Source organism: Raphanus sativus, chromosome 5 (genome assembly GCF_000801105.2).
Source record: "Raphanus sativus cultivar WK10039 chromosome 5, ASM80110v3, whole genome shotgun sequence".
NCBI lineage: Eukaryota > Viridiplantae > Streptophyta > Magnoliopsida > Brassicales > Brassicaceae > Raphanus > Raphanus sativus.
The window spans coordinates 7,697,846-7,720,763 of record NC_079515.1 but is presented as its reverse complement, the minus strand read 5'-3'; the positions used below and the strand labels follow the sequence as shown (position 1 = coordinate 7,720,763).

Here is a 22,918-nt window from a genome sequence, read left to right as displayed (position 1 = left end):
TAAGACAAAACATGAAAACAGAGACCAATCTCCACGTGTTTGCATGAAGGCCACCTCAAAGCTGAAAATTTTGTCCTCCATTTGTTTTTTTTTCCTACCCTTTCCTATTTCTGTTCTCTGTCACCGCACAATAACAACAAGTCACTCTACAATGGCGGAAACGTTCTCTAGCGGCGACAACCAATATTGGCCCATCTACGGTAGCAGCAACACCACCGAAAGAACCAGCCCTCACGCTTCTCTTCTCCGCCTTCTCCGATCTCATTCACCAACCTCCTCACAGCTCTTTGGTTTCCTCGCTCTCTTCATATCCGGCGGAATCCTCCTCTTCCTCGTGGGTGTAACCGTGACGGCAGTCGGTATCGGCTTCGTTGTGTTTCTTCCGTTGATCATCATCTCGAGTCCGGTATGGATCCCGGTTTTTATCGGTGTTGGCGGGTTCTTATCGGTGGCCGGTTTTCTCGTTGGAGCGTTGGCTGTCGTATCGTGGGCGTACCGCTATTTCCGGGGAAGGCACCCGGTTGGATCGGATCAAATGGATTATGCACGTGGTCGGATCTATGACACGGCCTCCCACGTCAAAGATTATGCTAGAGAGTACGGTGGATATTTCCACGGTAGGGCTAAAGATGCAGCCCCTGGTGCTTAGCCTTTACCGGTCGATATAGTCTGGTTCAGGGAAAGCTAGTTGGACCTGTTCGGTGTATGGAGGATAAACATGGTTCATGCATGGTAATATACTACTATAACTTTTTGTTATTTTGTTTCCGTTAATAAATAATATAAATGAATATATCTGGTTAAGTATAAGATTTTTGGTGTTTGTTTTTGTTCGTCACCTGAAATGTATATTAGTATATACTTTTGTTGGAGAGTTATTTACTTGTTTTAAGACTTTTAAATGATCAAATGGCTTTTGGGTTATATAATATATTTTCAAATAAACGAGAGTGATGAACGGTTGATAAGGAAACTTGGCCTTTTATTATATAGTATTGTTTTCTTCGCTAGATCCTTATTAGTTTACCAAATGGATTACACAATAATCTGCATAAAATATTTGATATCATCTACAAATCACAAGGGATTAACGTAACTTCTAGCGAGTTTAATCACTACTCACCCTCATAACACACCAAACAGAACATCAGTCAAATTCCTCTTCCGTCAAACTTAACACCGACCCGGTATACGAACGCCTGGGCCGTTCCGGCACCCAAATGTCACATGGCGATCTCGGAGGCAGTTCCTTGACTTGATGTCCACTACAATCGTAGAAGATCACGCCGGAATAACACAACGGCTCACATTTGTCTCCCATTAAAACCTTTCTTTGCCAAATGCGAGATTCCTCCTCCTCTTCCTCCTCCATCACCATCTCCACGGCCTTCTTTGCTTGTGTACCTCCACAGCCGTCGTAAGATTTTTTCTTCCGACCAGTCATAGTCTTCGCCTTGTTGCTTAAAGTCGTCAAGAGCTCCTTAGGACGTCTTTTCATCATCGAAAAAGACGGTGCCGGAATCCCATGTAGCTTGAGTTTAAGCTTGTTTGAGATTCGGCTTGCCTGTTTAGCACAACGTACCATTAGAGAGACGTGGAAGCTCACTCTTAGACACTGGTGAACCGATGAAACATGTTCCCTCCTCGATATCTCCATACTCTAAGGGTTTGTAACTCAAAATATATGATATGTTGTTGTGATGCTCTTTTGGTCTGAAATGGCTTCAGTTACGTTTTATTATATAAACCCCACGGGTTTAAGTAAATAGGTCCCTTAACGTAAAAGGATGTTAGGTTACTGGCTAATCCGGTAGCCTTTGCGTTGACATTACTTTATTGTGTTGACCTTTTCATGATTCTTTGTGATGATCTCTTATGATATCAATGAACTTAATATATATATGAGATATTGAGATCGATGGTTGAATTATTTGGGTGTGAATGATACACAACGAGCATGCGAGAGGCATGCATCAACGATCTCTATCTAAAATACTAACGTGTTTGAATTCATTCATCGCAGAATATTATTTATCTCGGTACATTTCGTGATGATCTTTATGACAAAAAGATATTAAAATTGATGTAACTCGTCAGCTCATCCTTATTTTTAATATATGTACATCCATCAAATTCTCTCTACAAAAACTAGTTTGACTTATAAATTTAAAATAAGAAAATATAATTGATTATAATAGTTAAAATTAATCTAAAATATAAAACATATTAAATTTTGAAAAACAAATATTTTCTAAAACTTCTTATATTTTGAAGTAAATTGGAGTATTATTCTTTTCAATTTTGATTCGTCGACCAATGTATATTAGATATCATCAAGACAATTAAAGTGAGGTGAAGAAAAACCCACCCAAATTAATGTGTTGACCCGTATGCTATATATTTTTTCCATCTGCAACAGTTTATTTTTATTACAAAATACAATAAACATGCGTCAGCATTTGTTTTATATAAAATGAAAATTCAAAACTACCTGATTAATCAGTATAGATGTCACTGCAACAGGTTTTAGTCAAAAAAAAAAATGTCACTGCAACAGGTTGATTCCGCCATTAACAATCTAAAAAGGAGAAAATAGGAACAGGCCAGTTCCGCCGATTTGATTTTATTAATTAGACTATGCACTAATTAAACTTAAATAGAAAAAGTGGTTTGGATTTGGTACCGAATTAATGTCATTTTTTTAAAACCCTACTGTATATAAATATGGTTGATATATAAACCAATTAAAACAGAATAAATCGATCAATTAAAAATAATAGTATCATTATATGTAAATTATATAAAATAAATAAGAATATATATAATTTTATTGATAACTTCATATTTAAAATGTTGATTTTAGTAATTTAATAATTTATTTTAAGTTAAAAGTCATGTTTCATTTTTATCAAATTAAATAAAACATAACTTTTACCTTTTTGTTAACAAATATGTGCTAATATTTAGCTATTTATAATATTATGGATTACTAATTTTTATTCTATATTTTTATAATTATTAACTTGAAATGTTTTCTAATTATTATAAATAGTAGAAAAAGAAAAAAAAAATAATCTATTGAAAAATGGGAATATCTTCATATTATCTAAAAACTGATATCTAATCATGTAAAGTAAAATTCATAAAATATTCTAAAAAATAAATAATTTTTTTTTTTAGTATAAAACCGAATAAACCGAAAATTGACGGTATATAAACCAAAACAAACCAAAGTAAATATAGTTTCAATATGTTAGCTTTTATGAACCAAATTGAAAAAAATGAACCAATATCCAGACTGAACACCTCTATTATACGGACAAAAGCTATACAATTTAATCAGAATCAAATAAGTAAATAGGCATGGACATATTTATCCGAAACCGAAAAACCAAACTGTATTAAACCAAAATAACTTAAATCAAACCAGATTTCATAAATAACCACATATATATTGTATCTCTGGAACCGAAAAAACGAAACCAAACCAGAATTAAACCAAAAATCAAATGGGTGCCCAAAATTTTAAAATAAAGCTGTACACCTAAATATATCAATTATATTTAGTTTCTAAATAACCAAATATCCTAAAAATACTAGTTATAATCTGAAACCCCCCAAAATAAAGCACCGCCACTTTTGTCAGACAAAAAACCCTAGTTAGAAGAGTAGCTGTCGGTCTTCTTTCTCTTATTCCGGTGGTTGGTGGTTCTCACCACCACCGGGAGCGGGTAAGACTCTAGGGAAAGAGGCTCTCAAAGCTCTTTACCGCCGGCTTTCTGTCTCCGGAAAATGATGGTTCTTCTTACATCTCTATCGTCGGCTTTGTGTCTCTAGGAAAGATGGGTTTTCTAGCATCTCGGTCACCGAAACTTATGTTCTTGTGTGGTGAATTAATATTAGTTTGAAGTCGTGGGAATACTGCTTTTGTTTGGTTCTTGTTGTTTCAGTCACTTCGTCGCGTCCTAAGTTAGCTTTTTGGGTTCGTTTTTTGTGATTTATGTTCGATGTGGAGGTATCTACTAGACCTTATCTTGGACCTTTGTGGTTTTGAGAGATGGTTTATAGACGAAGCAGTTAACTTTATCTTCAGTTTTTCTCTTGCGAGGAGGTGGGCAGTCTTTGTTCTGTAGGTCACTTGGCTGCCTTGCGAGTGTCCGCGTGTAAGAGCTGGTGGTCTTCTTTGACGTTTTCCCAAGTAGCGTTTCAAAGTCTTTTGTCCTTGTATCTTAGTTTTAGTGGTGGTTTTTGGTCATGCAAGTTTCACATGGATAGCAGCTGCTGGAGTTGGTGTAGATTTGACCTCTTGATTGTTTCTGATGTTGCTGGTTCTAATATGGCTTGGTGATATTCCCTTCAGGGTTGGGACTGCTCAAGACATTTGTTCTTTAGGTCAGCTCCATTAATATCGAATTCTTTTCGAAAGGTGGAAGAAATAGATTTGTGGACATATATGGGTTTTAGGCTCAGTTTATGTTTTTGTTTTATTTTGTTTGGTTTATGTTCTTTGTCTTTGGTTTCTTATCGACACTATGTATCTCAACTTCTTCGAGTTAAAAAGAAAAATCTGAAACCCCCCAAAAACTTCAGTTACCCAAATATTTTTGTATTTGTCCAAAGTATTTAAAATTATATCAATATTGATATCTACACAATTCGAATTAATCATACCTAATCTGAAAGCCCTGAATTATGGAACATTTTCACCCATATTATCCGAAATTACCCGAAAAGTCAGAAACGAATTGATCCAAATTTTTTTTGGATATTAACCGATAACTTATTTTATTATCCAAACTAAACCAAAACTAAAATAACTGAATCGAAATCGAACGAAATTTTTTAAATAACTCAACGGTTTCTAAATTTTTAAAACCGAAAACAGAAAAAAATATCCGAACCAAGTCCAAATGTAGATTACAGTATATGCCAAAAAAATACAGAGAACATTATAGTATATGCCAAAATTTTGAATTTTGCGATTTATTTTCGGGTTTAAGGCAAATAAATATTTAGTGTATAGATTTTTGAGACCATAATCATAATTTACATATTTTATGAACATAGTCAACGTGTCAATATGGGGATGATTGCAAATCAATTCGAAATGTATAATTTCTTCACCAAATATTTCTTGAACCCTCTCGTTTTTTAGTGTCTCGTGACCTCATTAATATTCGAAATATATCAATGTTTCCAATTCATTGTTTAGCCTATCACAATTATAAGAGAGAAATTAATCCTCATATATGCACAATGAGACAACAACTACTAGTGTATTAAGTTCTTATGGAGTATGAACTTTAATGTAGCTAGAAATGTGAAATGGTTAGTCTGTGCCATAGTCTGTATTAAGTCCTCATAGTCTGTGCCATGGCTTCTTGACGAGAACCGGTTAGTCCGATTTGTTCACGTATATAGGGAGGCTAACCGCTTAGCTGATGGGTTAGCTAACCGCTTAGCTGATGGGTTAGCTAACCTTGCTATTTTTCTTCCTTTTGGTTTTCATTGTTTTGATGTTGTTCCGTCAGAACTTGTTAGTTTGATGCGAGAAGATGTTGATGGCTCATTACGGCCACGACAAGTTCAGTTGTAGTTTGTTTTTTTTTGTTTTAATAAGTTTAGGAGGTTTTCTCCCATCTTCCTACCAAAAAAAAATGTGAAATGGTATGTTTGTTTGGTAGTAGTCAATTTTCATAAGCAAACATGTAATAAAGCATTATGATGGGATGAACAATGTAAATGCAACAAGACAACAATAGAGTTTTTATGGAAATCTGAAAATATAGTATATATGGGTTTTGGTGAGATTGTTGTTATAGCCACATGTAAACAAGATATCACAAATCAGTGATCAAAATCAACGAGAATTTAGAGAAAAATGTCCAAAGCAACTTTCCTCTTCCTTTGCCTATCTCCATTGTTGTTCATTTTGACTTCCTCCTCCTTTGGAAATGATGAAGAAAAACATGTAAGTAGTGTTCTTCGGTAATGGAACCGCAAGAGGAGGGGTTCCAGGGGCAAGAGTGCAGCTTACAAAGCTTGTGATATCCAAGGATGTAGAACTGACAGCATCCTTTCGGCATTTGATGATGCGATAGCAGAAACGTGGACCTCATCACTATCTCCATTGGTGTCGTTGGTGTGCCATTTGAGAGGAACCCCATCGTGATCAGAGCTTTCCATGCCATGTTCAAGGGGATCTCGACAGTTAACTCCGCTAGAAATGATGGTCCGATAGCTTATTTATCTTTGAGTTTTTAACTGAGTTAAAATTTCTTAGAAATAAATATAAACATCTAATTAGATAAAAGTATTATTGAAACTTTGAAAGTAATAGGATAATGATGACAAAAAATTAATAAGATAATATCGACATATATAACTTATTTTGTCAAAAAGTAATAAGCAAAAGTTGATGACTAATTTTTAGTTTTAAAAATTCATCTAAAATGAAGATATAAACAATGCATCTTCAAACTTGAAGTAACATTATTTATCTTTTGATTTTGAAGCAAAAATTAAGTAAAAGTGGAGTAAAACTTTCGTCAAAATAAAATAGAAAATAAAGTAGGATTGGAGATCTAGTGACCTTATGTTAATGTTTACCACTCATTATTTAGCCTATCACAATTTTAAGAGAGAAATTAATCCACATAAATGCAATAAAAGAACAACTATTAGTGCTTTTAAGTTTTTGTTATGAAGATGTTTACTTAGAAGAAAGAGTAATCTAGCTAGAAGCCTAGAAACTTTCATAGAGATTAATGCATCAAGTACAATACCTTTTGTTATCCTTCACTAATTGATTATTTTGTTCACTAAAGCACGGGAAATAGAGTAAATATAGGATGACTATAGTCTTTTGTCAATATAATTTGCATTATTTTCTGGTAAACGATAATTATATAGAAAAAAAATCTTTTCAAAACGTCTTTTAAAACAGAACAAAGGGAGTACAATATATGTAGATTTTGGTGAGACTGTTGTAGCCATCTGAAAAACAAAATATCATAAATCAATGATGAATTAACTTGTTATTTTGAAACAAATTATTCAAAATCAACGATAATTTACATTAATATATATGTAAAACTGTTGCATTTTAACTCGCAAAATAGAAAGAAAAAAAATGTTGAAAGCAAGTTTAATCTTCCTTTCTCTATTTCCATTTGTAACTCATGTTGATTTCCCCTTCCTTTGGAAGTGATGAAGAAAACCACGTATGTAGTGTTTTCCTGAAGTTTCTTTTTGATTATAAGGTTTCATTATTCAAATATTTAGCACTTTCTTTCTTTACAAGAAATCTTGTTAATTTTTTTGGTTGCAATATAGTTTTACTTTACAAAAAAAAAAATTATGATTCTGATTGTGAATCCATATTTGTAGGAATACATAGCTTACTATTTCGATTCTAGGGATACCGTTGACTCAACATATAAGTGTTCTCGGAGAGGTCAATGGACAAAGGTATATTTAACTTAAATATGCTGATTAGGTTACCGGATTAATTTATTTCTATGTTTAGTTTTCGAGATACTTATATCAATTGACACAAGAAGAAAATAAAAAATCTCTCTGAAATCTCTTGTTTTAGTAACCAGCTTCGCTAGTACTAAAAGCTCTAGTAACCATTTTAGCTTCTACAGCAGTGCTGTAACAGCACTATGAAATCCAAACGAAAAGCACTTATATCAGTTGCTCATTAGTTTACATTATATATTAAAAAAATGCTCTCTTTGTATTTAAATGATTGATTTTTTAGATTTTACTTTTGTTTTGCTCAAAAGAAAAAAATTGCTTTTCTGTTGCTTAATTTTTTTTTCTATTGATTCTGTGTTGCTAAAAGGAGATTTTGTTTTTGTATTTAAAAAATTGATATCTATGTATCTATATGATTATTTGAGAAATTGAATTTGTTTTATTTGTTATATTCTCTATAATTCAAAATAATTTCGCTTATTTGGATGTTTATTGTATCATCAGTGCTGACTAGTGGCTGCAAAACTGTTCCAAGTGTGCTTTGCTAGAACAGTGACAGATCGTGGGTATGCAGAATCCACATACAAAGCAGAGGTGTCGGGAACTAAGTTCGAAGTTAGAGTAGTTCCAGAAGCATATTGACCCTGAACACAATGCACGAGAAGGAATCCTTGTAGCTTAGTGTTTCAGGGAATGATCCGAAAGAAGGTAAAATGGTGTCAGCTCAGTTAATATGGTCTGATGGTGTCTGCATTGTGAGAAGCCCCATTATTATTTACTTGAGAATAACTAAAGTGTTATGTTTCTTGTTACAATTAAGACCCTTGTCGAGAAAAACTAAAGTGTTATGTTTCTTGTTACAATTAAGACCCTTGTCAATCAAGGCCTTATTGGTCTGGATTTTTATAAGTTGATGAATCATGATGAAAACTTTAGAAACAAAACCTTACAATGATGAGCTCCCTGCTCAACTTAATTAAATTTTCTTCACCAACATAAGTCACTTTGATGATCTAGAGAGACCTTTTGAGAAAACAAGTAACAGACCTGGGAGATCGATAAGATCAATTTTCCTAGGAAGATCTAAAATGGATGTTAAAAAATGAATATTTTCAGCTGCTGGGCTTCAAACACGGAAAATTTATCGTTGATGAGGAGTTTTAACCAGTGTCCTAGAGCGGATTTTTCTGGCTACTATTATTATTACAAATATATAGGAGAGCGGTTTCATGACGTTTAGAAGAATAAAAAGGTATGTGTAGATTTTGATACCGTAAGTGAATGCTTTATTAGGCTAACAATGCCAATGTATTTATACAGACTCGATGTCGGCCGTAGCCCTTAACATACGCAAAGAATATACTGAGATCACTAGGACTTATCTGATATTAACACAAGACTTATCTATAAGACCTTATGTTTATCTATAACAACAATATATCCCCAATACTCTCCCTCAAATTGGAGAGTGTGGGTTCACAATACCCAACTTGGATAATAAAGTCTGAAATGGAACACGTCCTAGTGCTTTAGTTAGAAGATCGGCAATCTGTGAGTCTGTTCGAATATGCTGAGTAACAATAGTGCCATCTTTGACTGCATCTCTTACTGAATGACAATCCCGTTCAATATGTTTGGTTCTTTCATGGAAAACTGGATTAGCTGCGATGTGTATGGCAGCTTTACTGTCACAGAAAAATCGTGTAGGCATCTTTTGTTCAGCTCCCAACTCTTTCAGTAGACGACGAATCCACTTAGTCTCTCGAAGTGCAACAGCCATAGAACGGTACTCGGCTTCCGCCGAAGAGTGCGAAACAGTCTTCTGTTTCTTTGTCTTCCACGCAATTGGAGAGCCTCCAAGCATAACAACGAAAGCGCTCAAAGAACGTCTAGTCAAGGGACATGAACCCCAATCTGCATCACAATAGATAGTCAAGGTAACATCAGAATCGGCTTTGAGAAGAATGCCCTGTCCTGGTGTGCCTTTGAGGAAACGAACGACCCTGAGCGCTGCAAGCCAATGCTCCTCCCGTGGGGCTTTCATGAACTGAGCAAGAAGATGTACAGCATAACACAAATCAGGTCTAGTATTGAGAAGATAAATGAGCCTTCCCATGAGTCTTCTATATTTCTTTGGATCGTCAAGTAAAGGTCCTTTTGCCTCAGCCAGCTTATGATTTTGTTCAAGTGGCGTGAGAGCAGGTTTAGAACCGAGATTACCCGTGTCAGCCACAATGTCCAAACTATACTTTCGCTGTGAGATGAATATTCCCTCAGGTCCTCGGCTTACTTCAATCCCAAGAAAATATTTGAGCTTGCCTAAGTCCTTCATCGCAAAACACTTGCTCAGATATTCTTTAAATTTCTGAAGCATTCGAGGGTGATTCCCACAGATAAGAAGATCATCAACATAGATCAGTACACGAAGCTCAATCCCTTTACGTGAATAGGAGAACAGAGAATAATCCTCATAAGACTGAACAAACCTGAAACGAAGCAAAGACTCAGATAGGTTCTTGAACCAACAGCGAGGAGCTTGTTTCAAACCATATAAAGACTTCTTAAGCTTGCACACTTTGCCAGGATGAGAATGACGAAAACTAGGAGGAAGCTGCATGTATACCTCTTCTTCGAGATCACCATGAAGGAATGCATTATGGACATCCATTTGATAGACTTCCCATTGATTTGCAGCAACAAGTCGTAACAGAGACCTCACTGTTGTCATCTTGACTACAGGAGCAAAAGTCTCTTTAAAATCTTCACCTTCAATCTGTTTGTTTCCTTTTACAACAAGACGTGCCTTGTAACGCTCGATTGTTCCGTCTGCGTTGAATTTAATTTTGAAAACCCACATACACTCAATTGCAACTTTTCCAGGAGGTAAGACTGTGATGTCCCACGTATTATTACCTTCCAGAGCTACAACTTCATTACCGACTGCATCTCTCCACACTTTCAATTTCATTGCTTCTTTGAGATTCTTTGGCTCTGAGTTACTTGTGACAGAAGCTATAAAAGCACGATGAAGAGGAGAAAATTGACTGTCAGTAATATACTCACACAGAGGATAGCGAGAAGTACCTGGACCGGGAGACGAAGACGATGAAGGAGACGGTGGAGGTGCGTGATGTGTATTACTTTCAGGTGCAGAGACTGCGTTATAGAGATAATAATCCTTTAAGGCAACAGACTTGGTCTTATCACGAAGACCTCTACCGAGAGGTGCAGCATCAACTTGCTGAGGTAGCGAGCCTGGAACAAGAACCGTTGTTTCTTGAACAGTTTCCAAAACGTCCACACCAGTAGTAGTTGTTGTATCAGTCGCAGGAAGCGATGGAGCAGGAACGACTACAGCTTGTTCTGTATTAATTTCTGTTGCAGCGGAAGAGTCTGAGGGATGATGCTGAGCTTGTTCTGTCGCAGGTGCAGTTAGAGGAGTAGCAGCAGTACTCCCCCTGTCGTCAGAAGGAGGTATCAACCAATCATCATCGTAAGAGACCGGATTTGTTCTGAGAGTAGCAGTGAGCTTGGGCTCCGCAAAAGGGAAAGTATCTTCCTTGAAGATCACATCCCGAGAGATAATAAACTCTTCTCGATCGATATCATAAACCTTCCAAGCTTTCTTACCAAAAGGATAGCCCAAGAAAACACAAAGTCTACTACGTTGGCCAAATTTGTCTTTGTTTCGAGACCTTCTGTGAGCATAGCAAGCTGAGCTGAAAACCCTCAACAACTTGTAGTCTGGTTTTACTCCGTGAAGTAGCTCATAAGGTGAGCGACCCTTATGCAGAGCAGTAGGCGTCCTATTGATCAGGTGGGCTGCTGTCAAGATAGCTTCTCCCCAAAACTTGACTGGAAGATTAGCCTGAAATAATAGAGAGCGAGAGACGTTTAAAATATGACGATGTTTTCTCTCAACTCTACCATTTTGTTGAGGAGTATCAACACAGGATGTTTGGTGCACGATGCCGTGATCTTTGAAGAATGAAGAGAGCACCATAAACTCGGTTTCATTATCGCTACGAACCATACGAACTGGTTTACTGAATTGTTTGTCCGCATACGCAATGAATCTCTTGAAAACGTGTTGGACTTCAGATTTTTCTATAAGAAGGTAAGTCCACACAGCTCTTGAATAATCATCTACGATAGTGAAGAAATAAACAGCTCCACAAGTAGCAGGGATTCGGTACGGACCCCAAACATCAATATGAACAAGTTGAAAACAATCTGTTGTTTTATTTGAACTTTCATAAAAAATCTCACGAGTTTGCTTGGCTCGAAAACAAGTGTCACAAGGACTTGAGCCAACTGTTTTAGAAGAAATAAACGACAAATCAGAAAGTACTGAAAACGACGGATGTCCCAAGCGACGATGCCACAAAACTTGATCTGATTCCCCAGTAGCTCGATGACTCTTCGCTGAGACAATATCCGTAAAGTAATACACACCATCACGCTCCTCACCGGCTCCAATCAAAGTCCTCGAAAAACGGTCCTGCAGAATACAGATGGTGTTAGTAAAAAGCGCCAAACAATTTGCTTGTTTTAGAAGCTTTGCAACAGATATAAGTGTGCAATTTAAATCAGGCACGTATAACACTTTAAGCAACTTAAGCTTGTCCGTTAAGGGAAATGAACCCATCTGAACTGCGGAAGTTCTATTCCCATCAGCAAAAGCTACTGAACAAGGAGGTATAGTCACGATATCCGTCAGAAGAGATTGATCACCGGTCATGTGATGTGAAGCACCGGTGTCGAGTATTACATCACCAAGATATTTCTTACCAGAGAGCTTATCTGATGAAGCGACATTGGCCTTTTCTTGAAGCATTTGACTGAGAGCACGGAGTTGATCAGCTGAGAACTCCGGGAATGAGGAATTAGAGCTCGTTGCGTGTGCATTGTTTGCTTGCCCATGACCACCAGAAACACCACGACCTCCTCTGCCTCTGGATCCTCCATTCTGTCCACGACCTCCATTGCGTTCGGTGAACCATTCTGGGAATCCCACCAGTTGCCAACAATCTCTCTTCTCGTGACCTGACTTGCCACAATGAGAGCACAGAGTTCGTGATCTCAAAATAGAATTCTCTGTTTTGTTTTGAGAATCAGTTTTGACTGTGGAGTCTTCTCGTCGCGAAGAGGAGGAAGGGCTTTGTCTAGCAACAAACCTGACTGCTTCCTGCTGTTGATCACGAGTACGTGTAGCAGAGAGCCTCTGTTCCTCCCTTATCATCTTGTTGTAAATCTCCCCAAGAGAAGGCAACGGATCGAGACCAATGATGTTAGTACACATGCTTCCAAAACGCGAGTCATCCAATCCCATAACGAACTGGTGAATTCTTTCTTGTTCTCTTTCTTTGGCCATAGCCACAGCAGCTCCACAAGAGCACACATGGACAGGTTGATACATCTGCAGTTCTTCCCACAAAGCGGAAAGCTTCCCAAAATATTCCAACACTGTTTGTCCTTCTTATCTACACGATGCGAGTTGAGACTTGAGTTGATGAACACGAACAGTATTTTTCACAGAGAACCGTTGTTTAAGATCCTCCCATAGCTGATGTGTGTCTGTAATGTAAGTCACAGTGGAACGCACTTTAGGTTCAATGGAAGCTCGGATCCATCCAACCAACATCGAGTTAACCGTCAACCAATTCTCCAAGTCGACGCTACTTTCATCAGGTTTCTTCAAAGTACCCTTGATGAAACCAAGTTTTCTTTTGGCCTGGAGTGCATTCAACATCTCTGAAGACCACTCATTATAGTTCTCTCCATTCAAAAGAACAGAGGTTATGACAGCTCCGGGATTATCAGAACCGTACAAGGTGTAAGGCGATCTAACGATAGATTCGTCCTTCTTTTCTTCTGATCCAGCAACTTGCTTGTCAGCCATATCGTGTTTCTTTTAGATGAAGAATCACACGTTAAATAAAAAAAACACAGAGATTTAGGATCTCCGCTCTGATACTATGTAGATTTTGATACCGAAAGTGAATGCTTTATTAGGCTAACAATGCCAATGTATTTATACAGACTCAATGTCGGCCGTAACCCTTAACATACGCAAAGAATATACTGAGATCACTAGGACTTATCTGATATTAACACAAGACTTATCTATAAGACCTTATGTTTATCTATAACAACAATATATCCCCAATAGTATGCAACTGTACAATTTTTTTTCCTTTATTAAGTAACAAAAATATTCAATTTGTGGATCTCTCGGGTAAGCAGTTATTATTGGCAGATGTTTGTTAGATACTCAGATAATCCAAAAGGAGCAGCACGAGCTCACAAAGTTTCCAACTCTTATGAGAAAGCTTCAGACAAAATACAAATCTATCTGTTGACGCTAAAGAAATACTAAACAGAATCGAGGCATCTAGATGATCAGTGACCTGCAAGTTACATTGTATTCTCGTAGTACCAAAAGTCTTAAGTTAGAATACAATTGGTACGAGGAATCATGAAGATTGTGTTCTACCATCGTTTTCAGCTTGAAGTCATATACGAGCAGAGAGAAACCGGAACATAAACTTCTTCCTTCCCCATTTCCACCAAGTGGGAACACGAACCAGCTTCCTTTTCACCTGATTCTCTGTAAAACCAGGTGAGAGATTTCATTAGGAGAAAAACTGTAAAACCAGATTATTGTATTTGTATATGGGAACGAGATCACTCACTTTTGTTTTCGACAAGACGTGTTTCCCACTCTGAGAGTAGTTTGGAGTAAGCGGTAGCAAGTGATGGCCAGAACTTCATTTGGATATTCATTACATCAACAACAGTCTCCAAGCCGGCTTTTGAAGGCGTGGTAGCTATAGGTAAGTCGTCGTTCTCAGAATTTTCACCAAGAAGCACCTTTTATAGATTAAGCTAGATCATGAATAAACGGTTTGTCTCCCATGTTGAAAGATATGGAGATTGAGAAAAAATAGAGACTAACCTTGATCACTGCTGTAGCAGAAGAAGATATGGAGCGAAGGTTGTAGCTGCAAATAAATGAGACCAAGATAAATAAGCTTTAAAACCTGCCCCTTGAAAGTTGAAAACAAGAGACTATTCAAAAACACGTACCCGCCCTCGAGAATAACTAGCATTTTCCCACCGCAGATATCACCCAACATCTGTGTCATTCGAGAATAACCAGCTGGAGTTACCTGAAAGTAAGAGTTAACTCGATCTCTTAATTCCAATATTGAATTGGCCAATCGATTGAACACGACACCCTCTGATGAGAATACTGGTTACAGAACCTGTCCATGAAAACTCTCAGAATATAAAACTTACATCACAGCAGCCTAACGGGTCTCCTCTAGCGGCATCAAACCCAGCTGATACGATGACAAAATCAGGAGAAAATGCAGAAGCTGCAAGGGAAGGGGCTCCATTTAGAAACCAAATCTTTGTAAAGACTAGAGCTGAAAACGAACTCAAAAGGGGATAGCACAACACGAACCTATGGGTAGAACTACATGCTGAAAGGCATATATATAGTCTCTATCACCAACTCCACCACAACTCCATGGAACATTTACACAATAACCTTCAGCCCCATTTGTACCAACCTGCACCACATTATTAAAATATTACTAACTTTTCCTCTGTTACACCACACAATGGATATGTTAAGTCAGCAAAGTCTACATGGATAATGTACCTCATCAGCAGCTCCAGTACCAGGGTAAAAGTTTCCCCCTTCATGTCTGTGCAAGGAAATGTACAGTACCTATACAATCGTTCCCAATAATTAGTCTAGGAAAGATCAACTCACAAAAATAATTACTGCATCCAACAACACTAAAAGAATTAATGAGAAGACATCCATAGAATTGGAGCATGCTTACAGATTTGTTTTGCTCGAATATCTCTTGGGTTCCATTTCCATGATGGACATCCTGACAACAATGGAAAAAAAATATATATTCATATTAGCCTAAACACATGCTGCATGCAAAGAACAAGAACTAAGAAGCTTGTGGTTCTACAAAACCACCAAGCATTGAGTTTTTAGCGACATTACCCAGTCCACAATCAGCACCTTCCTTGCCCCTGCTGCCTGTGCTACTAATGCAGCAACAGCTGCATTATTGTGAAGGCAAAACCCCATAGCATGTTTGATGCCAGCATGGTGACCGGGAGGTCTAACCTGACTCAATCAAACATTTCTTACAGCTTATATGGCGTAATTACAAATTCAAGAAAATGACTTTAAATTTTAAAATTATGGTGAATGTTGACATACCAAAGCGAAACCATTTTTCACACGGCCAGAGTAAATTTCTGTAGCTAGATCAGCGCACAAACCTGCTGCAAGTCTAGCAGCACGTGCTGAATACTCATTAGCATATGTGTCAGTGGTGAAGTAGCTGCAAAAAAAAAAAAGATGAGCAGTGAGAGTAAAAATAAGACAAACAAATCAGGTAAACAAGTATGTGTTTGCATACTGAAGACTGAAACGTTACAGGTAAATTCAAACCTGTAGAGAAGCTGGCTTGTGATATTAACAGCGTCAACATGCTCTGAAGTGTGGACCTTAAAAATTGAAAAAAATATAAACCAGTTAATGACTTGTTTGCAAAAGTAATGAAATAAACGAACTACTCGCAGTTAGAGATGTCTCTAAGACAATTTAAGTAGCAGCTGCTCACCATCTGGAGCTCTTCTTTCGTGATCTCCCTTGCATGAATAGGCACACATCTTCCAGGAAAGACGCCTGCAAGTTTTGAAACGTTGTGAATACAAAAATTACTTTCAACGGTATTAATATGGCAAAACTGGAAGATACAAGCGGACGACACTATACCAGCTGTGGCAAGACTAGCAGCTATAGCTCGAAGACGGTCAGGTCTCTCGGGATGTGGATGTGCCTTCACTTCGAACTTATTAAGCATGCCATCATCATCATCAACACACGTTAAAATGGAAACCGGAGATAAACAAACCGTACAGATTTCTCAGGAAACTAAAACAGTAACAGATACATACTTCAGAGTGTAGTAGCATTCTCTCGTCGAAACCAACAGCTGTTGAGCTAGTTGCAGATGAGCTTCCTAAGATCAAGATAAAAGAGACTTGAGCATATCTTAAGGCTATGAGGCTAAACAAGTTAACACCAACCTCCACATTTATCTTCGACTTTGGTGAGACCAGTGTCTTTGAAAAACGGAGATGCAAAATATCCATGCCTCAGGATGCCAGATTCCTTGTGCTCACCACATATCTGCATCAAGGAATCAACTTTAGTCATGCTTTAGCAAACAATTGGTAATGATAAGAGCACCATTTCACAAACATGAAAAAGGAAGCAAAAAAACGTACGTAACAATGGACCATATCACCAGGATTCGCCATAGTGCAATTAACGCAACACCATTTCACAAACTCAACGGGCGTCGTCTGCTGCACAGGCTCCCAATCACTATCGTCCTCCTCATCTTCGTCATTCAGCAATGTCTCGGCACCGTAGATATCCTGAAACGTCATTTCCCCTCTTGAAACCCTAGCTCTCTTCTGCATAAAGACATTTGACAGAGACACATGAATCAAACAAAAAAGACAGTGGCAAATCAATGGTTTAAGCTTACGGATGATGAAACCCCAGTGTCTCCATTGCTAAGCTCATCGAGGTGAGTTTCTTCACAACCGTTTTCATGTTTCCTCTTTGAATCCTCGAGGTGAGTTTCTACAACCATTGTTACCTCACTAGTCACTCAAACTACTAACCAGCAATCTTCTCTGGGACAAAGTAGAAGAGAAAAAAAGTTAGCTTTTTTTAATAATTAATGTGGAGAGAGAGATAAATCAAAACTGAACCTAATGTAAGAAAACTATACAAGAGCTAGGTCAACACAACTGAACCCTAAACTAATCTTAACTTACTTTCCTTTGTGTATCTTTAAAAATCGATCTCCTATTATTGATTTATAGTCAGCAATCTAAATTTCACTACGGAGAGAAAGCGAACTCTTTTATACCTGAAGAAATCACGGCAGAGCGATGAACCAAGGAGGCTGCGTCGGGAGCGTGACTTTACGAGCTAACACGGTGGCGCAACGGAGCAGATTGAGAAGACGAGGAGAGGACGATGTCATTATTACATGTAAGATTATTTGGGCTAAATAGTACTGTTGAGCTATACGATGATGATCCAATAATAAAAAGGCCCCAGCCCATAACTCGTTTTATTGTTTTGGAGTATATTCAATTTAGTATTCAGAAAGAAAAAAAATTCTTTGCATGGTTTTGGGTGAAATTAAAAATATGTTATTCTTTTTTTTTGTCAGCAACATTACAGACTCATATTGACTCTGTTAATCAAACAGGAGGATCCGCATCCATGTGAACGACGTAAGACGATTGCTTTCTTGCACTGCGTGCTAGACTGTCCGCCTTTTTGTTATTCGTCTTTGGTACATGAATGATCTCCGTAGTATTGAAACTACTCCTAAGATTTCTTATATCTTCTAGGTAGTTTGCAAAGGCTGGCCATTCATCTGGTTCCGAAACCATCTTCACCAATTACGAGCAATCCGTTGCAAAAGTAACATTATACTGCCTTAAGTTCCTTATACATTCCATTGACCAAATGAGAGCTTCAATTTCTGCGTGCAGTGGAGATAGACTCGCCCTTATGTTTCTTGCTCCCATCAAACCCTCAAATCATGGCAGGGTACTGTACCACCCTTGACCCGAGAACTTATCCTTGTCTTTCCATGATCCATCTGAGAAACACCATCTACATGTATTAGTTTGGACTTGTGGTGTTACTAATACAGGGGATGAGGCTACCGGCTGAATAACAGAAGCTTGCGTTTCTGCCCAGAGTCGGGATTCAGATTCGGCTACTTTAAGTGTATCTTGTAGATCAATATTCAAATTACTAAAAAAAATTATATTCCTTGTCTTCCAAATATACCATAATATCCAAACAAAATGATGGTCATCCACTACTGGGAGAACCCGCCAGAATAGATAATCCATATTTGCAAATAAAGAGTCACACAGAAAATTCAGTGGGTTTGATGGGATCCTCGAGAGAGCCCATACTTGTACAGCTAGGGGACATTCAAAAAATACATGATTGATTGTCTCTTCATGGTTTCCACACCTTGTGCAAATAGTATCTCCTTTTTTCTTTCTGGAAAAATATGTTATTCTTGTTGACAAAAAAAAATATGTTATTCTAAAATATTTCAAGTTTTATAAAAAAATCATGAGATTTAAATTTTTATATTTTTGACTTCAAAACTCTTAGCAAAAAATTTAGAATCACACCAAGATAGCTAAAATTCACTATTTAACAACAGTTGACTTTAAATACATGTTAATGTCATAATTTTAACAATATGTAGAGTTTAAATTACGTTTCATATTTCATTTTTGAATAATATAATAATACAAATCACTTCAATTTTCACATTGAATTATTTAAAATATATTCTGAATAACATACATTTTCTAATTTTAATGTAAATCAAACAAAATCTCACTGAGTTGGTTTGTGAGTAACTCTACGTGGCTACACCAAACAAAACTTTTTGTTTTGGTGTTAGATTCGACGCTCCTCGTACTTGTGAAACTTTTTTTTTCTGAAAATAGTTGTGAAGAACTTCCTACGAAGCATGATACAACAATTAATGTATAACTTCTGGCTTTATCAGCCTATGCGTCGCATGTTTTGTGCCTTCCAAAGCAGCTGGATGGCCGCCTCCTCTGATATAACCTAATATTTCCAATATGGTGGCTCACTGGTGGGAGCATGTTTCTTTTTCTATTGACTGGTGTAGGTCTGGGCGCGTTCGGTTTTCGGTTTGATTTTTTTTGGTTTTTGGTATTTCGGTTATAGAGAAATAAGAACTGTTTAGTTATCTATGAAATTCGGTTCGAGTCTGGTTTGGTTCTTTTCAGTTTCGGATCGGTTTCATGTACCAATTATAAGAACCGACTAATATCCGATAAATTTTTGGTTCCAATTCGGTTACGGTTCGGTTCCGATTTTTCAGTTAATTTTGGATAATTCGGGGTAAAACAAAATTTTGAGGATTTTCGGATATAAATCGAATAATTCGGATAAATTTTAATATTTTGGATAAAAATTATTCGGATAATTCGGTTCTTTAGGATTATTTGGATAATTTAAAATACTTTAGATAAAAAAAAATTAGAGTATTTCGATTTTTTGGATTGTTCGGTGTATAAGAGTGAAAGTATTAAATATAAGTAATATTTTTAGGTATATAAATTTTATTTCGGATACTCATTTGGTTCTCGGTTTGGTTTTGGTTTCTCGGTTATAGAAATATAGGAACCATTCGGTTACTTTGAACTTTGATTCGGTTTCGGATTCGGTTTTTCGGTTCGGTTTTCTGTTTTTATGCCCAGGCTTAGACCGGTGGTATCTGTACCCAAATCAAATTAAACTATAATCTTTTTAGGAAAACAGTATCAGTAAATAGTAAATTTTCAGATGAGAGCTAAACACATGACCCTATGTCATCTTGCCAAATGGAACTTAAAGCCTACCCCAGAAAAATGTTCTTGTACGGAACAAGATCATGCCAGCTTCGCAAGCTACTTTTGCGTCCCTTTAGAAAGGTACATGCCTAGTGGCTAGCATAATTAATGTAGCTAATGTACTACAGTTAAAAATTAACAGAGCAAATTATTATCAATTTTATTTAGTACTCCATTAGCATAATTTCCCATGTTCTATATATTTTTGCCCACAGGTATATATATGTGTATACAGTTGGCAAGAACAAGAATCTAAAATATAACAACACACCCTCGTAGATGTAAACTTTAACTCTATATATACATGCGTACAAATGTGTGTGATGATGAGGATCACTCGTGTGCACAAAGAAGCATAGTAATACATTTCCCAATAATGTAGAACTTTCCTTTCTTCTTGTTCAGAAACTTCCCAACTCCTTTCGGTGAACAAGACTTCTTTTTCTTTTCCAAATTCTTCACTGCCTCCTCCCTCATTGTTTGTTGTGCTCTCGTAACAAAGTTTTTGTTAGTAATGGGGTTTATGGGGTAACTGATGATTGTGTGATGTTTAAAGTGTATTTTAAAAGGAAGCGAAGTGCAACGTTTATAGCGAGAGTTAAAGAGATAAGGAGAAGTATCCCCCACTACTGCATTGGTTCGGGACCCTTCATTGAAACAACCCAAAAACAAAGGCCAGTTGTCGAGTGTGACCGACTATCTTCCTATTATGGTTGAAAATATTTGACGTGTTGTTTTCATGTCTCCTTTCAATTCAAAGATTCATTATCGGTACAGATTTTAGTGATGGATGTATTCAATTATGTTATTTAGAACATGAACTTATGTATTTGTTTACGACAGAGACATACATTTCTGTTTATGTTCAAGATTATATACTCATTTTAGTCTATCTCTTTACCAAAATATATTCATACTAAAAGCATCTTTAGTGGAGGTCTAATATACTCTTTTAGGTGTATGTATACAGGATCATTCATATTATATTCTGTGTATTTCTAAACCACAAACAACTCACTTCAAAATATCTCATTTGAAAAAATCGAAATAAGTTTTTCATGGTTCTGATATACATACAACATTATTTAGCTAGGCCGGGAACTTTTATCCAAGATCCGGATTCGATCCGAAATTTAATTCGGATCCGATTTAAAATCCAAAAATTGGAAGTAACCGAATCTGGATCCAGACAATAAAATGTAGGATTCGGTTACCGGATCCGGATATCTTGATTTTTTAATTTGGATATCCGGATCCATAATTTTTTTTGATAACTATTTCAAAAATAATAATATATAGTAATTTTATTTATTATATTTTCATTTTATAATAGTATATATAGATTTTGTGTGAATTTTGTAATATTATACGTATAATTAAAAACATTATATATATTTTTATTTATAAACTATAGTTAATATTTGATATATATTAATATTATTTTTATTTATTTTAAAGATCCATATTTGGATCTTAATATCCCTTAAATTGCAGTTTTTTCGGGTATCCAACATCCGAATATCCGAAACTCTGAATCCATGATAAAATAATAAAATAATAGATCCGCCAGATAAGGATCCGGATCCGGATAAGGATTTAGATCCAGAAGCTTTAAAATTCTCATCCGATCTGTCCCAAACCTAAATTTTTATCCATATATATTTTTAATAGTTTTTTGAGACTCTTTGTGAGAACTTCCTATTACTGATGTTCTACACAGTACAACTGAATATTATCATAATTCTATCGTATTAACAAATTGAACTGTTATAATAAGGTTGACCAAAAATGAAAATCTGTGAAAATGAAGTATGTAAATTACTATAGTTTTCAAAAGAAACGTACCCACTCTACGGAGTCCAGCTATTATGATATTTGGCCTTTAATCTCTGCCGCTCATCCATAATCATTCAAATCCATGACGAATTTAGGTCAAATCAGTCTTCCCAACAGTGTGGACAGCTCACTTTTAGTAAATCGCCAGGGTCCTCAAAGCATGTTCACAATCATGAGAGTTTTGCTTTTTATTGAACTGAACCACAGATACACTTCTCATTTAAACTATCATAGTTGACGACGTCAATAAAGAATGAACAGAAAGTAGTGACGTAGAATATTATGTAATTTACTCTCTTTTCACGATGCAATATTACTGTATGTATAAACTATAATACTATACAAGTTACTGCGCCTCTTATGAATTTTTTGGTGGAGTTTGTTAAGAATATTAGTTTTGGATTATCCTGCGGTCCGTTTCAAATAAAAGTGTGAATTTAAACAAAGTGTTGCTTACAATAGTTTCTGCCGTGCGAGTTCTGCTTATTCCTTTTTATCTTTTAAACAATCTTTGGTTTTAACCATAGAATGGAGTCTAGTGGTACGTGGGGTTTTGAGATTGCTGAACAAAATACCCTATTACATTTCATCTTGTGTTCCCGTTGATATGACATCCTATAGTTCATTTGAATATATATTTGGAGCGAAAATCCATCCGTCAAATTTAGTGGTTTCATTTTCCATAAAAAGTGGTAATAGATCACATGGGAGTTTTACATATTTTCCAACGTAGGAAGTGAAATGTCGAATCCATCACATCTTTCTCATACTCAGTGAGAAAGTAAACAAACCAAATTAGGATTCTTTATAATGCACGAAAGGGGTATGTGTAGGGGGTGCACTGGTGCACGTGAAGACCATGCAGACAAGACAGCCCTTGTCGGTTGACTGTTACCTTTTCTTTTCTTTAGAAAATACTAAATACAACCTTAATTTGTTAGACAGTGACTTTGGTCTTTCGACATCCTTTTCCTATTTATTTTCGTTCCATTTGAGGTCCATAAAGTAAAGTATTTTATATAAGTATAAAATATATATAACATAATTACATAAATCAATAATCGTTAAGGCA

At 36.4% G+C, this 22,918-nt stretch overlaps 3 protein-coding genes across 4 annotated transcripts; 1 reads left to right on the top strand and 2 right to left on the bottom strand.

Annotated features, from left to right (window-relative positions):
* The first annotated feature begins 43 nt into the window (after positions 1–43).
* LOC108859563 (oleosin G) lies at positions 44–896 on the top strand. The gene has a single exon (XM_018633473.2). It carries the CDS (start codon positions 44–46, stop codon positions 647–649), a length of 606 nt encoding a protein of 201 aa, XP_018488975.1. The 3' UTR covers positions 650–896.
* Positions 897–961: 65 nt separating this feature from the next.
* On the bottom strand, positions 962–1,856 carry LOC108860808 (uncharacterized). Of its 2 annotated transcripts, XM_057010845.1 has the most exons (2): positions 1,583–1,814; positions 962–1,531 (listed from the first exon to the last, which is right to left on the bottom strand). In XM_057010845.1, exons 1-2 carry the CDS (start codon positions 1,655–1,657, stop codon positions 1,148–1,150), a joined length of 459 nt encoding a protein of 152 aa, XP_056866825.1. In that variant the 5' UTR covers positions 1,658–1,814; the 3' UTR covers positions 962–1,147. The 2 variants fall into 2 exon arrangements, with proteins under 2 accessions (XP_056866825.1, XP_018490161.1); XM_018634659.2 differs by having other exon boundaries at positions 962–1,856.
* An 11,905-nt stretch (positions 1,857–13,761) lies between these two features.
* Positions 13,762–17,611, bottom strand: LOC108856786 (histone deacetylase 15). The gene is made up of 18 exons (XM_018630673.2): positions 17,472–17,611; positions 17,082–17,232; positions 16,816–17,007; positions 16,615–16,717; positions 16,483–16,547; positions 16,301–16,376; positions 16,146–16,210; positions 15,974–16,029; positions 15,740–15,863; positions 15,518–15,643; positions 15,342–15,392; positions 15,155–15,223; positions 14,954–15,062; positions 14,785–14,864; positions 14,572–14,654; positions 14,441–14,486; positions 14,178–14,355; positions 13,762–14,092 (listed from the first exon to the last, which is right to left on the bottom strand). Exons 2-18 carry the CDS (start codon positions 17,187–17,189, stop codon positions 13,998–14,000), a joined length of 1,626 nt encoding a protein of 541 aa, XP_018486175.1. The 5' UTR covers positions 17,190–17,232; positions 17,472–17,611; the 3' UTR covers positions 13,762–13,997.
* Positions 17,612–22,918: the final 5,307 nt, after the last annotated feature.